At 42.6% G+C, this 19,895-nt stretch overlaps 1 protein-coding gene across 3 annotated transcripts in view; it reads right to left on the bottom strand.

Annotated features, from left to right (window-relative positions):
• Positions 1–4,835: 4,835 nt before the first annotated feature.
• TMEM104 (transmembrane protein 104) overlaps positions 4,836–19,895 on the bottom strand; it is a 117,982-nt gene continuing 102,922 nt past the window's right edge. For all 3 annotated transcript variants that reach the window (XM_054977855.1, XM_054977856.1, XM_054977857.1), the window contains one exon: positions 4,836–9,978. In XM_054977855.1, the coding sequence (XP_054833830.1) occupies positions 9,218–9,978 (761 nt within the window). In that variant the 3' untranslated portion in view covers positions 4,836–9,217. The remainder of the gene's footprint in view (positions 9,979–19,895) is intronic.

Genomic DNA, 19,895 nt, shown 5'->3' with positions numbered 1-19,895 from the left:
TTGGGCAAAACCAACAGCTGCCTGGACACAGGCTTTCTCTGTGGTAGCCCCACCTTATGGAATGGCCTGCCTGAAGAGGTCAGGAAAGCTCCCACTCTCTTGGCTTTCTACAAACTTTGCAAAACTGAATTATTCAGGAAGGCTTTTTATTCAGGTTATACGGTTGTGTCATAAGAAACAGCTCAGAGAGGTGCCGTGGTAGGGACAGGGACTATAAACTATGCTACTGGGTACTGTCTGCTGATGTAGACATGCTCCTACTGGAAAGTTTGCACATTACTAAACATGTCGTGTTAATGAGTTACACTTTGTTTCAGAAAGATTTCATCTCTGTGCTTGGCTTTATGCTTGTTTTCAAATTTTCTGCTACCATACCCTACCGTATCTGCTCAATGAATGTCCCAACGGTTGTTTATATTGTATTTCACTTGCACTGTGTAATTCACCTTGGGGCTCAGTGAGAAAGGCGGGAAATAAATTTAACAATAACAACAATAACAATACACTGGTCATCAGTATACAACAGTACACATATGAAATAGGGGGAAATGTAAAGTGGATCCCGTGGCAGATGCTTAAATCTTGTCCATTCTGTCTGTCTGGGACTTTGGCAGTGTACTAGTCATCAAGCTGAGTTGCAGGGACTGGTCCAGACCCCTGTTCATATGCACAAGGATCTGTCTTAGCACACTGTGCTGGGGAGTCATCATCTTCATTAAGCAGCAAGAGCCATATTTTTTTTCCAAGTACCAGTGACTGTGTCAGAAGAAGAGATGTCATGAGAAGAGGCTTCACAGTACTCTCAGAGAGAGGAAACACACAGGATATGGGACTGCCTAATTTCCACAATAAACAACAAAGATTCCAGCCTCTTTGAGTCATTTGGTCTATTCAACGTGGATAAAAGAGCACACCCACCCCACCCCACCCCACCCCACCCAGCCTGCTCTATATTTCTGCTTCGGAATGGGTGCAATTCTTTAAGGAAATATTCTCCTCTGAAAACACTGCCTCATGTGACTTGAACCCTGTCCTTCTCCCCTTCTGGACTCCTATTACCAAGCTGGAAGTTATCTCAATGATCAAGCCTTTATGTTGAGTGAAACCCTCACGTTTGGACTTGGTGCCTAACAACTTGCTCAAGGTTAATCCAACACGGTGGGCTATGATTCTAGCTCCAGTTTTCTCAGAGATCAGCCTTTCAAGGAAGCTCCTTTCAATTTGGAAACACTCTTATTATTGTTCCAATTTTTAAGAAAGGTTCCAGGTCAGATCCAGCAAACTATCAACCTATTAGTCTTCTCTCATCAGTGGCAAAGATATATACCTCATATTTATATCCCACATTAGAGGAATGAATAACTTCAAACAACATTCTGGAGAGGGAGCAAATCGACTTTAGGAAGGGACTTGCGCCTCAAGACCATTGTTTGATCATCGCCCACTTAGAGCAGAACCACAAGTGACAAAAAGCACAGATTGGACCCTTGTCTGCTTCCCTCAAGTTTTGATGGGAAATGTAGGCAGCTTGGCGGAATGTTGGGCAAGTGACAGTTGAAAAGTCCATTGGGCAGCAGTCGGAGAGCCAAGCTGCAAGACCAGGACGCCTACATTTCCCATCAAAACTTGAGGGAAGCAGACAAGTGTCCAATCTGTGCCTTTTGTCACTTGTGGTTCTGCTCTTAGTCGAAAAATACACCTCCTCACCTAGAGGTAAACTGTATGTCACCTTCATAGATCTTAAGAGAGCTTTTGACACCATATCTAGGAATAGGCTGTAGGGAAAACTGGAACGTACTTCAATTGATAAAAGATTGCTCTGGCTAATAAAAAATCTCTTCTCTTCATGTGTGGCTCAAGTCCACAGTGGAGAAAAGGGAGAATTTATGGAGAGTTTTCGCCAAGACAGAGGAGTAAAGCAAGGTTGCCCCTTAGCACCTCTACTTTTTAATTTGTATCTGAATGACCTTGAAACTTTCCTTTCTTCAGCAGAATTCCACCCTCTGTACTTATCCTCAAAGGCATTAACTTTACTCCTTTATGTGGATGACACTATCCTTATGTCCCACACTCAGGTTGGACAGAATAGATTCAAGTCGTTTTTCAAAATACTGTAAACATGAAGAACTTAAGATTAATTACTCAAAATCAAAGGTTATGGTCTTATCCAAAGTCGAGAATGTTTCCCCCTTGGTCTGGAGAATTGATGGTATTCAATTAGAATAAGTCTCCAAATTCCCATACCTAGGTGTAGTTTTTGACCCTCATCTTAATTGGCAAACTCATCTTAAATGTGTAATAAATAAAATTAAGCCTTCTGTGTCAGCAATTGAACGGTTCTTCTTCTCTATATATATATCCTCGGGGGCTTGCATGCATTTAATATGAAAATCATTCCTCAGCTCCTTTATGGAGCATCAATATGAATCCTCCAAGTAGATTACCCGCTTTGCCATTTTCTGCAATGCATTGCAGGAACCCCAAAATGTATAGCTGGGATAGCTTTAAGGTTAGAATTGGGTCAGGGCTCTATCGAAGCCAAAGTATGGCTGCATGCTTTCAAACATAGGTTAAAGGTCTTCTTCTCCACAAATAAGGATAGTTTGTTCTGCGAGGTAAATCAAGATCAATACTACTCTTGTTGGGTGCAAGAAATAGACAAGAAATTATCTAACCTTGGTCTAGTAAAGGAAGACTTGGGGAAACTGAATCTTTACTAACCACCAAGAAACACATAAAAGGCTTAAATTACTCAAGCTCAGTGATATGTGCTTGGAGACTATGCTCCACCCCGTTCTTTGGCATTCTTCCATCTCCAACCGTCCCAGCTTACATCAAATACCTAACAGTTCCTCTCGCTATTGTAGAGCATTCATGCTCGCTTTCCTGAACGCTGCCCCCTCTGTGCTTCTATATGAGAGATACTGTAACTTGCCTTATTTGGATAGACTTTGCCATTGTAACTTGAAAAAGGTAGATTCCCTCTCCCATATGATCTTGGAATGCCTTTATTAAAACTTTCATCGCGACTTGTGGATTGCCCCCATTTTAACTAAACTACCCCCCGCCGTATTGAAAGATAATATAGTCCCCTATCTGCTGGTGGACAGAGATCCAAAGACTACGCTGGCTTTGGCCAAGTACTTCTCCACCATATTTTCCTTAAAGAAATAAAGACTTCTTATCCGCTGCTCAAGATCATTGGATCAAAGGCGCTTGAAAGAAGAAAAAAAGTACTTTCAAAGCAATGAAAGGCTGAGTCAAGCCACTTATTGTTTGGAGGACAAGGCTCCTTGGGACAGAGATAACAGTGTCATCTAGGACGGAGTAGCCGATAAAGCCAGGTCTTGTGCACCAGACTGGCCGAAAGGAACTTTTTGCAGTTTGGCACCGGTCTGCAACCCAGCTATTTGAAAGAACAAATGAAGAACAAAATGGTAGAATCCTGAAGAGGGACACTGGACAGTACCACTTCAGGCTGGGAGAGGGGATAACATTTGTGAATTCTACCTAAGTAAAAACCCCTTGCAAATTGAAGACAAACACTAGAAAGAAAGCTTCTATTACCAGCCCCCTTCCCTGCTCTACTCGTTTTCTTCTTGAAAGAAGTATCCTTTAAAATGAGTGAGGAGTAATAAAATATGCTCTTCCCCAGAATGAATGCTTTGAATCATCAGGCTCATTGCCTGTGTATGACCAAAGTGTTATCTGTACTTGTATGGCAGCTCTAGCGAAAAAGCATAGCATATCTAGCATTTTATTCTAGGAATTCTTTGAGTAAATGAGACAAGTATCTTTTTTTCAGCTGTACATAAATAACTGGGATTGGAGAGCAGGATGCACAACTTTTAAGCATAGTTTGGTGCTTTAAAATATTAGGATCAACTTTGCTTCCCATTAACACCATTAAAGCAAATCAGATTGTGAAGTTTAGATCTTTTATGGGCTTATTCATAGCTTTAAAAAGATGTTGGACTTGTATTCTAAAATCCTTACGTACATTCAGACAAAATCCTATGAGTAGAGGTATTGTGACCTATGGATCTGGAGTGTGGGAGCAAGTGAATTGTCCAGAACAACTCAGAGAATCTGTAGAATTGACTAGGAATTGGACCCATTAACCTACACCAACATTGGACACTTTTCTACAGCACTCTTACAGGCTTTAGTGTAACTAGGGCTATATAGGTTACCGACAAAAGCTCTCCCAAGGCCTCTTCTACAAGCTCTCTCTCTAACCTGAGACCTTTTCCAACTTCCACCTTTTAAGGGTGGCCCTTTCCCTCTTATAGTTCGTGAAGAGTGGAAAGACGGATGTCAACTCTAGCGCCACTTTGCTTTCAAATTTACAGTCCAGTTCTCCAATAAATCCCGTATCACCCTTTAATCCCCTAGAGAGAAAGAGCTTGTGAGAGACAGAAAGAGAAAGCAGAAACTGTTTGTTTCCATCATAAAATGCTCTTTTTAATATTTTAACATAAATCAAGCTGTGTTTTATGACGATAATAAATTTGCTGGAAGAAACTTCATTTGCTGCCTGAGGCAGCAAAATGATTCAATTTGTTTAGTTTTTTTGGTGCAAGGAAATGTAATTGGGATGGGTGAGGTACAGCTGTTTTAATTGAGTTTTCAAAGAACACCTAGTGCTAAAGGAAGCGGTAGACTAATACAGGGGGACAAGAGAAGGCAAAATTTGCTCCATCAGCTGCTGCCAGTCTCTGGCTACCGCTGCTGCTGCTCCACCCGCTTTGCGGCTTCTGCCAACTGATCTGTCAACGAAAACCAATTCAAGACCCTCTGTTAATGCACGCAGGAAAAGGCCAAACCACAACAGATGTATAATGTTCCTTTATTTCTTTATGCCTTTCTGAAAAATAATTATATACAGGGACAAGCTGAGAAGAACACATTGTAGTGAAAAGCCGGAGAGAATTGTTACATTATAACGGCCAATTAAAAATATAATCTTATTTTAAACCTGATGGGGAAGACATCAACCACTGTATTACATTGAGCTAGAATGAGTTCTGGATCCCATGCCACCCTCTTCTTGTAATATAGTGGATTTAAAACAACAACAACACAAACTCCAATGCCTGATCCACCTTGGTTCTCGACAGCTATTGCATGTTTTAAGGCAGATTTTGAAATTTCCCCCTATTTTGTAGTGCTTCCACCAGGAATTGAGGTAGATCCTTCTACGGCTTCAACTGAAGGGAGTGCCTTCAATGCTAACTACAAGAAAATAAAATGTTGGGGTGGGGGAGCAATGAAAGGCACTAGCACCATGCCATTTCAAAGGCTTTCTTTCCATTCATGCTGAGAAACTCACCTCTCCTACAGTGAAGTTTGTTTTGAAATTTAAGGACAAGTTATAGCAATTGCACATTTGATCTCCTTTCGGGCAACATTTAAGTTTATAATTTAAAGCAAAAAGGCACATTTAATGCAACAGAGAACTATGGCTTTGGGGCAAAAGGATGGCAGAAAAATCTTTGGTGGTGGGAATGGTGAGGCCGCCAGCTGCACACCACCACATCTTTCCAACTTCTGTATAAAAAGGACCATTAAAGTCTCACAACAAGCTTAGGGGGTGTCCATAAAAAGAAATATGGCTACTGCAGCTCAGCAACTGAACCATTTCTGCTGTGACTCCATATTTAGTCGTTCTGGACTGTACTTGGTGCAATATATATAAAAACCACAGAAAAGTGGTGGAGGGGGGTAGAACACTTCTGAAAAGCAGAAGGTACTCTGTACCAGAGGTAACAATGCAAAAAATAAGAAAAAGTCTTGAATAGTGTGAGAATAAATACTGCTGATAACTGGGAGTGGCTGAAAGAATAATTAGATGAACAGAAATAAATTACCGACAATTTGCCGGCTAAATACATCATTTTGTAAACTTTTTCAGAATTGTTTGCCTTTCCAGGCTGACCCTGTGATAACTTAAGTCATATTTAGCCGGCAGACCATTGGTATTTATTTCATCTAATTATTCTTTCAGCCACTTCCGGTTATCAATAATATTTATTCTCATGCTACTTAGGACTTTTTCTCCTTTTTGCAACACATATAAAGACATACCAGACCGAACTAAAGGAAGAAGCAATTCTGAGTTGAGTTGCAGGGAGGAAATTAAAGGGATGGGAGGAAGAAAAACCTTTTGTGAATTGGGCCTGAAGATAAGTACAAAGTGACAGGTTAGTTCCTAGGAGGCAAAATGGTGAGAAATTCAGTGAACCCTACAGAGGATTGAAATAGATGTTAGACCGGTGTTATATGCCGGACAAAATGGAGAAGAAGGTGGTAACACCATTTTCATCCATTACAAGGTTATTTCTTGGGTGTATCTACTCTGCAGTTAAAATGCCAATTCTGATCTTATCCCTGACTCATCTGGCACAAGGGCAGACTGGACCAGTATGCGACAGCTCTGTCATGGCCGTCGGTGATCTGTCCCACTTGCTATCTGACAAATTTTCTTATAATCAGGAGAAAAAGTGATAGAAGCAAGTTATAACCCACTTACGATGCTTTACTTTGATGCTTTACTTTCCATTTCTTCGGGACTCTAGTCAGGTGACGGGTCCTCTGAACCCTGGGATTTTTGCTTTCCCTAAACCTTCTCTAACAATTCACTCAGAGGAATGTTTCCGTAACCTGGTAGCAAAGGAACAGCATCAGCTATCTGCATACTCTCAGGGCTGCTTAGGTGACTCTGATGTACCAGCAAGGGCTGCCAAGTACAGCTTGAGATCAAGAAGCAAAAGGATGTCAGGTTTTATTGAGCTTGCAGCAAGCTCCCCTCCCCGCCCCCAAATCGGCAACCCCTGCTTTATGTAACATACCAAGGGCATTTTATTTTTAAGCTCAGTTCAGTTACTCTTGAACTTGCTGTGGTTATTTTCTTTGACACAGCCTCTGCCAACCTGATTGTTTCTACAGCAGAATCAATTCAGTTTGATACTGGCTGGAAAATTATGCTTGGTAACAATTTTGATTTTAAAAAAATGTCCAACACCATTGAATTGCTCAGATCACATCGGTGAAATGTCACCTTTAATATCACAGCCGTACTGGACTAAGAGAAGACAACATAACCCAAGGTCTGGAATTGCTTTAAATGTAGCTTAAAAATATTTATAGGCAAAAAGAATAAAAAGCAAAGTTCTTGTTATATGATTAAAACATTGGCGAACTATGATTGCTTCCAAACTTCCTCAATCTATTAATGTTTGCAGTTTCACAAAAGAATGGCAGTGGACTGCGGCTTGAGAAGTACCCCTTTTCAACAAAGACAAGGACAGACTGAAGTCTGAGAGGACAGAGAGCTGATCTGAATAGAAAATGGAGCATGAGATGGAGGAGAGCCGAATTGTACCCCAGTCACCTGCCCACTTTCAGGCAGCTTTCTTCTACCTAGGCACCCGGATGAGTGAAAAGTGATTGGGGGCAGGGGGCTGCAGGGAAATATGGACGAGCAGTGGGGGCAGTTTAGAGCCCCTATCTGTCTCTTTTTCTCTTAAAATCACTCCCCAGCCCTCCTCTTGAGATAAGGAGGGACCCAGGTAGCCTAACAGTTAAGAGTGAATCAGCACTCTGCTGGTTCGAATCCCACGACTGCCATGAGCTCAGCAGGTGGCCTTGGGTCAGCCACTCTTCTCATCTCCAGCTCCCCTGCTGTATTGCGGGAAGAATAATAATACTGACTTTGTTCACTGCTCTGAGTGGGGGCACTAATCTGTCTAGAAGAGTGGTATATAATTGCAGTTGTTATGATGTATAGTCTGAGCTATATGTACAGTAAAATAGACAGCTTAGATGGTGGGGAGCAGTTTTTTTCTTTATATTCCCTGAACACGATGGGAGAAAGAGGGAGAAGAGTTTTTACAACGGAATGCATGTCTTTTGGGAATTCAGGGAGTATTAGGATAGGCTGCCTTTATAGGCCCACAGAAGACACAAAACAATGTTTTTAGGAGCGACTTTCTCCTAGCTTCCATGATTTTATTCTCTCTGGTTACATTTTCAGGTAAATAATTATTCTCCATCAAGACGTGTTTAAGAGCTAAGCCCCACATCTGGTAACACCCAGCTAAGGTGCTTAGAAACAAGTCCATGAACCCTCTGAATGGTTTTATATATTACTTGTCCAGCAAGTAATTAGCACCTTCATGCTCACGCAAACAGTGACTGTAGCAGCTTCGGCCCGCCATGCTGCCCCAGACTAGCATGAAACTGAGGACTGTAACAATGGCTGAGGCTACTCAGCAGCCCAAAGGAGCTGTGGAAACAGCCTTTCCCTTTTATTCCTCACGAAGCGGTGCTTCGCAGCACCTGTCTCTCACCAAACACACGGTGAATGCCCAACTAAGGAGAGGAAGTCAAGGGGCTGGCAAACACAAAAACATCAGGAAAATTAACTATAGTTGCATTCTTTTCAGATGAAACTATTTCATTTAGACCCACAACAGCTTCCGTGAAACCAGAGACCACATGACACGCGACAAAGGAAAATGTAAGTTGGAAAGGCTGTAACAAATGGAAAAGGAAATAAATGCTGAGAAAAAATGGTAAGTGTTCAGGTACCACTAGGCAGGCAGGCAGGCAAACGGTACCACTGGACATTTTCCTCTCTCGTACTCTACAGTTTAGGTTCCCCTCTAACCCTGGAACACGTCCAACATCTGTGAAGCCCACTTCATCCAGTGGTCTACATTCTGCTCCTGATTTTTTCCCATTTAGCTGAAAATATGAGCAGAAGGAGGAATCGCTGCTTGCTTAATTCACTGGCTGCTTTCGCTTGACAGGCAACAGCCACAGTGCTTCTCCGCATTTTCCTTGGAGAAGAGATGTGTATCCAGTAGCCTCTGGAGACATCACAGCACAAGACAGAGGAAGACATTCCATAGGGGGATCTCTAGTCAAGGCAAAAAAGCCTGAGATTGGGCAACCGCAGCAGCCAGGTGAAGTTCTTAAAGCCATAGCTGTGTATGTTGGGGTGGGAAAGTTAAATTAAAAAGAAATTGAACAGGAAATCCTGTACCCAGAACTGACAAGGTCAGCATCCAGCTCAAGTTTCACACTCAAGACTTTATTATTAGTAAGCTGATGGTTTAGAAAAGGTTCTCACTGGGTGCAAGGCTAAGGGATCTTACAGGTCACCCTGAAGTGTCTGTATGACAACAAGCAGCACTGCAGCACGGCTCCATCATCAGAGCTGCGTTTCACTCAAAATGATATTTGCAGTTACAAAAAGAAAGCAAAAAAGACCCCAGAGGAGCACAAACCCAATCCAGAATGTGTGCCGGAAAGGGGACAAATGTTGATTGATTGTGCCGGTTCCAAAAACCAACTGAGTGTCTTTTCGGCTACAATATGCTAAGAAAGCAGGGATGATGTACTGGATCCCATTCCCAGCATAGGCCCCAGTAATTCCCACCAAGGACTCTAAATCGTGAGTGCAAAAAGCCACCAGGAGGGGGGGAATTAGAGTGATAATTGGGAAAAAAATCCTATCGACTACCCACGGGTAGGTTCCCCCTTCCCGGTGGAAAAGGGTCTTCCAGTTGTTTCTCAGAGTCACGGCAATTATAGGAAAATTAGTGCTGATGGTGAAGACGGGGAAAAGGCCCAGGAAGTAGCGCAGAAAGGCATAAGGGACTATCTGACCATTGGTGAAGTTGAGTGTGTACATGTCCATGAGAGTCCCATTGAGGAAGCAGTAGATAGCAGTAAAGGACAGGAGGACATAAAAACCCAGGATTAAAATGTAATCCAACAGGACCAACTTGTTCACATGCTTCTTCTTGGAGATGGGTGTGATGAGGGATGGCAGGGAGTGCTGGCACATGAAGGAATAAACACATACTCCGAAGAGATTGCGGATCCCCGAGAGCTGCGCCAGAGGGGGCTGGCCTTCCCCATGGCCCTTGGCAATGCGGATGAGGGCGAAAATTATCATGATGACAAATGCTGGAAGATAAGAAGGATGGGGTGGGTAGGAAGAGAGGAAACATGGTTAAGTCACAGCAGCAACAAAGCTCTCTAAAATGTGTGTGTGTGTTCTCTCTACTACAAGTCTATAGCTCAAAAGGTAAAGAAAATCCACTTTTCTGGAAAAAGGAGTATTCTACATAAAGGAGAGTCATCAATATGCAAGTTCCATGCCAGGCTGTACACTGGGAGGGCAAGGGGAGGAGTCACATATAGAAGCACACGTGGCTATTGTTAAAATCACTTCATTTAGACATCACACCCTCTCAGAAGTGCCTGAGTCTCAGGAAATGGGCTTGACCCATCATAGTTGCTGTCAAAGGAAAGGAAAGGAAAGGAAAGGAAAGGAAAGGAAAGGAAAGGAAAGGAAAGGAAAGGAAAGGAAAGGAAGAAAGAAAGAAAATCTTTGAACTCAGGATTCTTGTTCTCAGACAAACCATTCTAGCAAACATGGAGTGCTTTGGCTAAAAGGTCATTTGAAAGATGAGTGGCAGCAGAATTCACAAAAATGATCCTAATTCCATTTGGCTGTTATGTTAACAGCTTTTGCTGGACAAGGGCAACACTGTATTTTATACAAAAGTTTGCAACTGGTTCTAAAAATGTAAAGTATTTGTAAAGAACACACAAAATTGGTCTGCATAAGTATCAGTCAAACAATCTGCCTATGGCTTTTCCAAAATGGGAGGAAATATGGCAGGGAGTGAAAATAAAGTGCTGAATGTTGGTTTTGAATGCAAGAACACGCCTATGCAATGTTCACCAGGTTAATATATCTAATGCTGTTCAACTAGATTGCCAAAGGAAGATTTGTTATGGCAAGTCCAAGCTGGTCTAACGACCAACATTGAGAATTTATTCTGGAAATAAAACCAGTTCTACTAAACTAAAACCGAAAGAATGCATGTGGTGCTAAACGGGTATAAGCAATGAGGTGACGAGCACGAGGAAAGGACAAGGATCTACATGGTGTGAAGATCTGTTGCTTGACCCCTGGAAGCCCCAGCTGACCCAATTAGGAGACTTGATGAATTAGCCATTTGAAGGTGTTTCTTCCCCCAGTCATAAACAATTCAAATATGCAGCCTTATCTAGGATCTAAAGACCAAATTAAGGTATGCTCACGAGGCTTGGAAATGTTCAGCAGGATTTTTCATATTTCTTCCTTTAAATATAAGCTTGTTATGCTATTCATAAATTGCTTTTGAAAGCTTTCTTGGTTCAAAAGCAAGGTGATATAGCATGCCCATAGAACACTACAACCCCACATGATCACCGAAGACATGGGAAGAAAGAGTGGGAGTGAGCATGCTGGCCCCACCCCCTACCTACACAAAATCAACTGCAGGGGCAACCACACCAAGGAAATGGCTGTGTGAGTTCTCCCTCCATGTGATCAGCAGCGCTGGTTTTGGAATGTCATTGATCATGGGAAAGAGAGTTTGCACAGCCAATTTCTCCACACGGTTATCCCTGCAGATGACCAGAAGATCACGCGGAGGCAGGGGGCAGGGCCAGTGCACTCGCACCTGCTCTCTTTCTCCATGCTTCAGAGAACGTATGGAGCTATTGTGTGATTTGGGGTGGAGGGTGGGCAGAAGAGGCACTTCTGTTCAAGAAACGTGTGCCCATAGCACACTTGGATACGTGGAACTAGTTATGCAGCATTTTGGTCCCAGTCTTTGACACAGTCATAGCAGGAATATCATCCGGGCATGGCGAAAGGCAATTCTGCAATAAATCGCAGGAGAACAGGAATGCTGCCAGAATGAAACTAAATGCAACTTGTAAGTTCCTCACCCAACTCAAATCAAACTTTGCTCGATGGCTCTAGTTATCTTGTTTTTGCAATAATTCCCATCTCTACAACTTTGCTTCTACCTTTATTTTGTGTGCCTCATTAAAGAGATCACTGTCTGACTTATCCTCTTGCACGTTTCAATGCTTTGTTTTAGAGTTCTAGAGAGGGAGGCCTAAGGGCTCAACTAGACAATGCATGTGACATGAGCTGGGTCCATGTGTACTGACTGCAGCACGAGGCACCCCACAGTGGGGCAAACGGGACTTCCCCTCTGCAGCTGATTTGGCTCAGGTAACTGAGTGAAGCCCCTTGTCCTCCTGGGCTATACATGGAAGCTGAATCAGAATATGGGCCTGCAGCACGTTAGAGAGCTAGTTCCCCAATGTTATGCGTGAAACAGGTTGGGTCAGGGGTCCTCAATTAGGAAACTTGATGAATTAGCCATGTGATGGTGTTTCTTCCCCCAGTCCTTAAAAGGTGACTGCAAGCCGATCTAGCGAGCCTGGTCATGGGGAATTGTCAGAGTCAGAAGAACAGGAAAAAAAATCTGTCTTGTCTATAGAGGGGGGCAGTTGTTGCTTATGATAATGAATGAACGAAGTGGAGTTGTCTTGGCATTTTTATCAACTGGCTTTAGTTGTGGCTGAGAAACTGAAGCTCCATCTCAATCAGGTATGAAAAAGAAGAAACACACTAAATGTTGTATTGTTGAAGGCTTTCACGGCCGGAGAACGATGGTTGTTGTGGGTTTTCCGGGCTGTATTGCCGTGGTCTTGGCATTGTAGTTCCTGACGTTTCGCCAGCAGCTGTGGCTGGCATCTTCAGAGGTGTAGCACCAAAAGACAGAGATCTCTCAGTGTGTCTGAGAGACACTGAGAGATCTCTGTCTTTTGGTGCTACACCTCTGAAGATGCCAGCCACAGCTGCTGGCGAAACGTCAGGAACTACAATGCCAAGACCACGGCAATACAGCCCGGAAAACCCACAACAACCACACTAAATGTTGATGCTTGCTCCAACTGCATAGAATGTTTAAAGACATTCTTCTCCCACCTTTGAAAAAAATGAACTCGGGACAAAGCTCAAACAAATAAAGCAAAGCAAAGCAATAGAAGTGACCCAGAAGGTCAGAATTAGGGTGTCGTAAGGAAAGAGAAGATGCCCTGTTAATTGGCCACTCATCAGATCTGTTCCGTATCAGCTAGAGAAAACAGTTTACACAATTTAATCCTATTGTGGGATTGTATCTTGGAGAAAAGATGAGCCTATTCAAGCACGCTTTGTACAGCTTTACTTTCCCCTTGGAGGGAAGAGATTAACTCCACTCAGTGCAGTCAGCCATCCAGAACTACAAGGTCACTTATTGTACCCAGGGTCACATATGCTTCCCAGCATCCAGCACACAATCTTAGATCTACAAAAACTCTCCAATCTCCTAGTAAACAGGTTTAACATGTCAAAGCCTGTTTTGTTGCACACTTCATCATCCGAGTACAGACATGTTCACAATTACTGATAGCCACGTCTTCTAGAAACACTTTAATTCAAGGACTGTCTCTGACATCTTAAATGTTAAAGCAAAAAGCAGCAAGAACAGTCAGATTTGTACGTGATTCCTATTACTCTGCTATCTTTTTATCTACGAGAATGCATGCAAGAAAATACATGATCCTGGGTAGCCACCATTACCTCCCTGCAGTTTTTAATACGCTTCCGATAAACTGAACCACTTTGGGACAAAACACCACAGTATTATTTTACAAGGATGCTTGAATTTCTAACATGAAAAAATGGTTAATCTTACCAGAAAAAACGAATGTGAATTACTGCTGCCCTTTCTAACCCTACATTACAAATGACACCTAACATCCGCTCCTTTTCATAAAAGAAATATATTTCTTACCATACATAGCATCCTTTTGATGTGATGATCTTAAACAGCAGACTGAAAAATTACGCTAGATTATACAGTCAGCCTGTAATAATGAAGTATTTGTGGTATGTCTACATGCCTGTGCTTATGTCATGGAAGACGGTAGGAAGAAAAGAAACGTATCTACACAAGCTAGCAAAACCATACTAATTCATTAAGATCGTGTTAGTCTGTCTGTAGCAGTGAAAAAGAGCAAGAGTCCAGTAGAACCTATAAGACTAACAAAATTAGTGGTAGGGGATGAGCTTTCGTGAGCCACAGCTCACTTCTTCAGACACAGCTAGAATGTGAGTCTGTCTGTCCATATGTCTTGGAGTGATTGCAGAAGACAAATGATAATAGCCGGTGAATGACAAAGGATGGCGTGACTGAATAGGGTGGGGTATGCAGAGGGGTAGTGGGTGTGCAGAAATTAGCACTGGTAATGAGACAGGAAGCGTATGTCTGGATTCAGTCCAGGTGGATGCATAGTCTTGAGCTTCGTTATCAGTTGTCTCTCTTTCAATCTCCCTTTGAAATCCTCTGCAGGAGAACTGCTTTGCATACTAATTCATGCAGCTCTTGCAGGATATGGTCTATGACCCGCCCCGTCCACATCGTCTACACCAATACCCGGACATGACTGATAATGTGGATTCATCTGGATATGCATTAGGGCTAATGCATGTATTACTGCTGCAGTATGGGAGCCACTACCCCATGGATCTTTCCCATGCCATTCTGGTAACATACGAAGGAACCTGTGTAAGTGGGGGCCAGGCACATACCTGGGGAATGTTTGCACAGCAAGCTCCAGAGCTCTCTTGGGCAGTCTAATTTCCTGTTGGGAAGAGCGCTCTCGGCAGGTTGAAAACACCATGCAAAGCTTTCTCTTTCACTGCTTTTGATCCTGGACTGTGTCGGTTCCAAGAAAAGTCACAAAGCAAAGGCATCAACTGCAGTGGCCTCTGAAGGGACTTCGTTCCCTACGAGGAAGGATGCCTGCTACGTGAGTGGTATCCTGCATTCCCAACTGGACTGGCAAAGTATGAAAAAATTGCTTTGAATCAGCTGATTATAAGCAGGTATTCCTGGCCAGTCTGTTAAAGAAACCTAACAAAACCCACCTCTAGAAACAGCTGTAAAGTACGAGAACAGTGGCTATTGCAGGTCCCTGTACCCAACAGCAATAAGTGCCAGATGTTCAAGAGAGAAGTATACACAGGCACAGAGTATTAACTAAGTATCCAGTCCCTATTTCACTTTTGGTCTCCAGCAGGCCCTGCTGTAGATGTACTCTAAGCAGGAGAACGAAATACATTATACGAGACGAATTATATAAAAAGCAAGATCTGTCAGGAAGAACTGGCATAGTGCTATTACTAATTTATAAAACACTCTTAATTTGCAAAGCACTTCACAGTTTTTGAGTTCATCCTCACAACCCTGTGAGACAGGGTCATTATTCTTACAGAACTAGGGGATGTGAGGGTGCCCTGCTCAATGACACAAAACGCGTTCACAGTAGAAGGGGGAAAATATACACCACACTCTGTTAGTTTCAAATCCAACTCTTATCTACCGGACCACACAGGTTTCCACAGCATATAGCTGCCGTTTGCTGTTGCTGTTGGAAGCACCTGGAAAATGTTTCTCAGCTCTCTCTTTCTGGCAAATCTCCTTGCTTTTCTGTTTACAGGGGCTGCAGCACCATATACATTAGCTCAGAACTATCCCTTACAAGTCCCCTCTTGCTTCTGAAATATTAACAACAAAGTTCCCCAGCAAAGGTGCCGGGCTCTCCAAGTCATCTCGAACCTGCCTGAGAGGACACCAAATATTCTTAAGCATGGCGTGAGAGTTGTGAGCTTGGACAGTCTGGCAAAAATAGGAGAGGTAGAAAGAGACAGACGAGAGAGCTCTGAAAAAAGGAGCAGCACAGCGGGTCATTTTTTCTCAGAAAGATATATAACTCTCTCATCTTTGAGGAGGAGAATTTGACTTGTGGTGTCCAGCCCCTTATCTCCGGCATGGCTTAACTATATTTAACTGTAAGACCTCTGTTCCTCCTTCCATGCTCAAGAGAGAAACTGTAAATCTTGCCCGTCTCAACTCATCCAAAGGTGAAGATCTGACCTATTTCATTCACCAAACTCCCTTATCAGGTATAAACTGCATATTTAACTCATTCCTTCCCATCACATAACAGCATATGCATTAGCAGCATTTCCCAGAAGAGTGGAATGACTGCATTCGTGGGACTGATATCCTCTCTTTTACCCTGCAGGTGCCCTGACCTGGATAGCACAGGTGAGCCTGATCTCGTCAGATCCTGAAGCTAAGCAGGGTTGGCCTTGGTTAGTAATTGGATTGCAGACCTCCAACGAAAGCCAAGGCTGCAGAGGCAGGCAATGGGAAACCACCTGTTAGTCTCTTGCCATGAAAACCCCACCAGGGGCTGCCATAAGTCATCTCTGACTTGAGGTCTCTCTCCACCAGTCACCCAGTAGGTATGTTTCTATCTTCTGTAGCAGGCATACCATTGTTTGACAGCACAACCAACCTCTCGCAGCAGAGGAACTTTGCAAGGGCAGCCCCCCCTTAAAAAAAATCCCGAACAAGCTGCTTGAGGAATCCCACCCCAAATCCTATTCTTCTATGGTTCCACTAAAGCCACTTTCATGGCTTTCTAGGCTGGTGACCAGCAGATACCCAAACTCCAGCTCACAGCAGAAGAACTGCTAAAATGTGGTCTCCTTTGAATTGGCAGCTCCTTTAGAGCTAATCTGCGCTGCTACGAATGTGGTTCTTTTAACAACCTGTTAACTTTACCTAGAACAACCTAGTTATATAACTGGGAAACTATAAGCATAGATTATTAACATGTCCATGATAAATTGCATGCATTATAAAAGTGCACTGTTATTGTATTAATAACATGAGATTATGGCACATAAGTTTCACAACGGGTTTGCCATGTACATGTTCAACCTGAGCAAATGAAACAGTCTGCCTGAATTGGAGAGGTCCAGTTTGCAACCTCATGAACAGGAAGTTAATTCTGCTTCAACAATCTAAATCTGTTTTCCTAAGAATAACCGTCAAGGCTAGGAGTACAGAATCTGTTTCCTTTCATTTTTATTTGTTCATTTAAAAATGCATAACATAAGGACAATCACTCCCTTCATAATTTTGCCTTGACTTTCCCTTGAGAGTAGAAGGGATTGATATATCCAAGGTCACTTTCCTTCTAGCCTCTTCTACTATGGTGTTGTTATAATCCATTCTAGCAAAGGAGCTACCTCCCAGGGTCTCATAGCCCTATTGCTTTTGGGGGGCAGGGGGCAGGCCTGCTATACCCCATGGCCATTGAGCAATGAGTTACATTTAGTCCCATCATTCAACAGGGCTAGTTGAAGTACCAGATTTTTAAATTGTTTTATTAAGAAAACACATCTTTTTTTTTTAATGAAAGGCAATGTCTGTTCCACAAACTACATAGTTTAGTGAAGTGACTTCTCCTCCTGGTGCTTGAGAGCTTAATTCAAGGCCTGGGTGTGCAAAATTATCAGGCTTCACAATGGAAGTTACCCATGATGAAAGATGGCAGTCTTATGGCTAAGCACAGTTTTGCAACACTTATGAAGAACACAGAAAAAACATTAAGTACTACTAGGAGCCCTGAGCTATGTTTTTGTATAACAAGCTCAGTGCCTCTTTCAATGAAAATGGAAGTTGTACAGAGGAGTCTGAAAACTTCACAAAACAAGAGTTTACTTCTCCATGAGCTCGTGCTTCATGAGAGTAATATCATTCCTTTCGAAACAGTGAACAGCTTCCTTCCTGTTTCATACTCTTTCCGTTACATTTTCTCGCTGGAATCAAATGGAATTTTTCAAATGCACAATTCACAGAGATCTGCTAATGGCCTGCACTTGGAAGATATCCTGGCAGGCCTACTTTCCAAGTGAAGGGGACTGAGAAGGACATTTCCTCCCCCTTACATTGCTGGAACTTCAGAGTTAAACATTCACATGCAAGATTTATCTTCCTGTCCCCGTGAAGTGGCAAGATGAAGACAAAGCTCCTAAACTCAGTTTTGTCCAATGATAAATCAAAATGAAGAGAAGGTGATAGCTGGAACAGATAGCTTTTAACAAAAACAGGGCTTTTGGGGGGCATGTCTGAAGTTGCCTGTGGGTTCCTAGCAATGAGGGCAAACATAGACCACAGAGACTCTCAAAGACGCCCATTACATTAGCTACCGCATTCTTACTTGCTCAGTTTCAGTTTCAAACTTTATCTAAAGAGATTATCATGCCAAAAAACAGTGGCCAAGATCTTCTCCAAACTAAGTTGGGGAAAAAACATTCTTCACAACCATGTTGAGCAGAAAAGAGGATAGGATCCCCCTTTCCCCATCCCTAGAAGTTTCCACTGCTTTCTCCCCAAACTTCTACATATTTAATTTTTATTCATAAAGCATCAAAATCAATATTTTAAAACAAAACTTTCCTTTTCCCACTACTCTTGTATATTGTTTCAAAACTACATATTTCTTTTGTAAGTGGTGGGAAGTTGGCAAAAGAGCTAGCTTCTGAGAAAATCGTACGTAGAGGTGTATTTCCTAGGGAAAGGTGGTTGGGAGCCCATCCCTCATATCTGAAACCCTCCCTAAAATAAGCTGCTCCCAGACTATTAAGTATGTGAAGAGACAGAAGACTATGGTTATTCTGTGGTGATGGAATCGCACTCTGTACATGCTCAGAGGTACCCTTTTCTTCTAGCACTTAGCCCTGAAGCTGAAAACAAACTCCTGAGGTAAGCCTAGGTAAAATTAAGGAATTAATTCCAGAGGGCTAGAACCATATTCATCTGTTGTCGAAAAACCAAGAGGGAGTCTTGGGCCATTTTAAAGACTCATAGATTAATTGCAGCTTAAAAATTGTGGGTAGAGCCTACTTTATCAGCTGCGTGAAGTGAATCTTCAGTCAACGGATAGAGCTACACACATGGATATATCCGAGGGGGAAACTAAGAACAGCGGAGCTAAGACGACATAAAAATCAACAGGTACAGTTGTGACATTTTGATGCAAACTCAAAAGCCCAGGGACAATTCACAACAGCTACAAAGGTGTCTAGTTAAGCTCTACTTAATAAATGAAATCTATTGTCAAATTCTAATTCAGCAATCACTTATACTACCATATGTCTTGTCAGTTTCTGAAGTGCCATAAAATTCTTGCTAGTTTGTAAGGGCAGTAATTGTAGCACCCATTAAAGATGAATGCTGCCATGAACACTGACCCCTTGTAATGATTTAGTAAGTTCTACATACTTAATGTTAAAGAAATCAAAAATAAAAGAAAAATCATATGTCTGGAAACTGGGTGGGAGGAAACAGTTGCTAACTTGGGAAGCGCTCAAAGTGGCCACTGAGGCCAGAAACAAAAGAGGCTGCGATGTTCTGAAAGTGCTCTATACTGCTGAAGACTTTCTCGGAGCACATGGGTCATGTATCCTTGTAAATCACAGCCTTCTTAAAGCCGTTGAAATGAGGATCTCTGGCAGATCTACATAGAATTTCACCAAGAGGGAAATAAGCAGAGATACATATTCTCTAAAAAAGAAAAAAAAAACTCGTAAGGACAACTTCGCTGTCATGCATCGAGGTGTGATGGGAAGTTAGCGTGGAAGCTGCTTAGGTAACAGATTTACAGTTGTTTTCCTGAAGTGTTAACAGATTTCAAGGCCCAGGTTGCTTAACACTAAATTAAGGGATTACACATGGTCACCTAAGAAAACCAATAAGGAAATGCACTTCACTGTCCCGGCTCCTCCATCAGCAAAAGGTGACCCTCTTGGTGCAAGGTTCAAATGCTCCCCTTAAAGCTGCTTTTGGGGTATTCTTGGCAAAACTGTCTCTGCTCTGGAGTTACCTCCCGGCTCATGGCTGGCTCTGTTCTATCTCCCTCCCCACTCCTTGCCACATCTCCCACTGGTCAATGCGATTCTGGCCTTTTCATGCTAGAGCGCTGCCCAGACACGTTATGCTTGGTGGCAGTGGAAATGTCTAGTTTCCTTTTCTTGGGGAAAAGGTGCAGCCTGCACTCTTAAACCTGTGGCATTGTTGACTATGGAATGTGCTCTTGCCTCAAGGCCTCTGATGAGGAATAAAGGT

Source organism: Eublepharis macularius, chromosome 4, assembly GCF_028583425.1.
Source record: "Eublepharis macularius isolate TG4126 chromosome 4, MPM_Emac_v1.0, whole genome shotgun sequence".
In the NCBI taxonomy this organism is placed as follows: domain Eukaryota; kingdom Metazoa; phylum Chordata; class Lepidosauria; order Squamata; family Eublepharidae; genus Eublepharis; species Eublepharis macularius.
The sequence above is the reverse complement of the archived record's forward strand: the minus strand, read 5'-3'. Positions and strand labels throughout refer to the sequence as shown.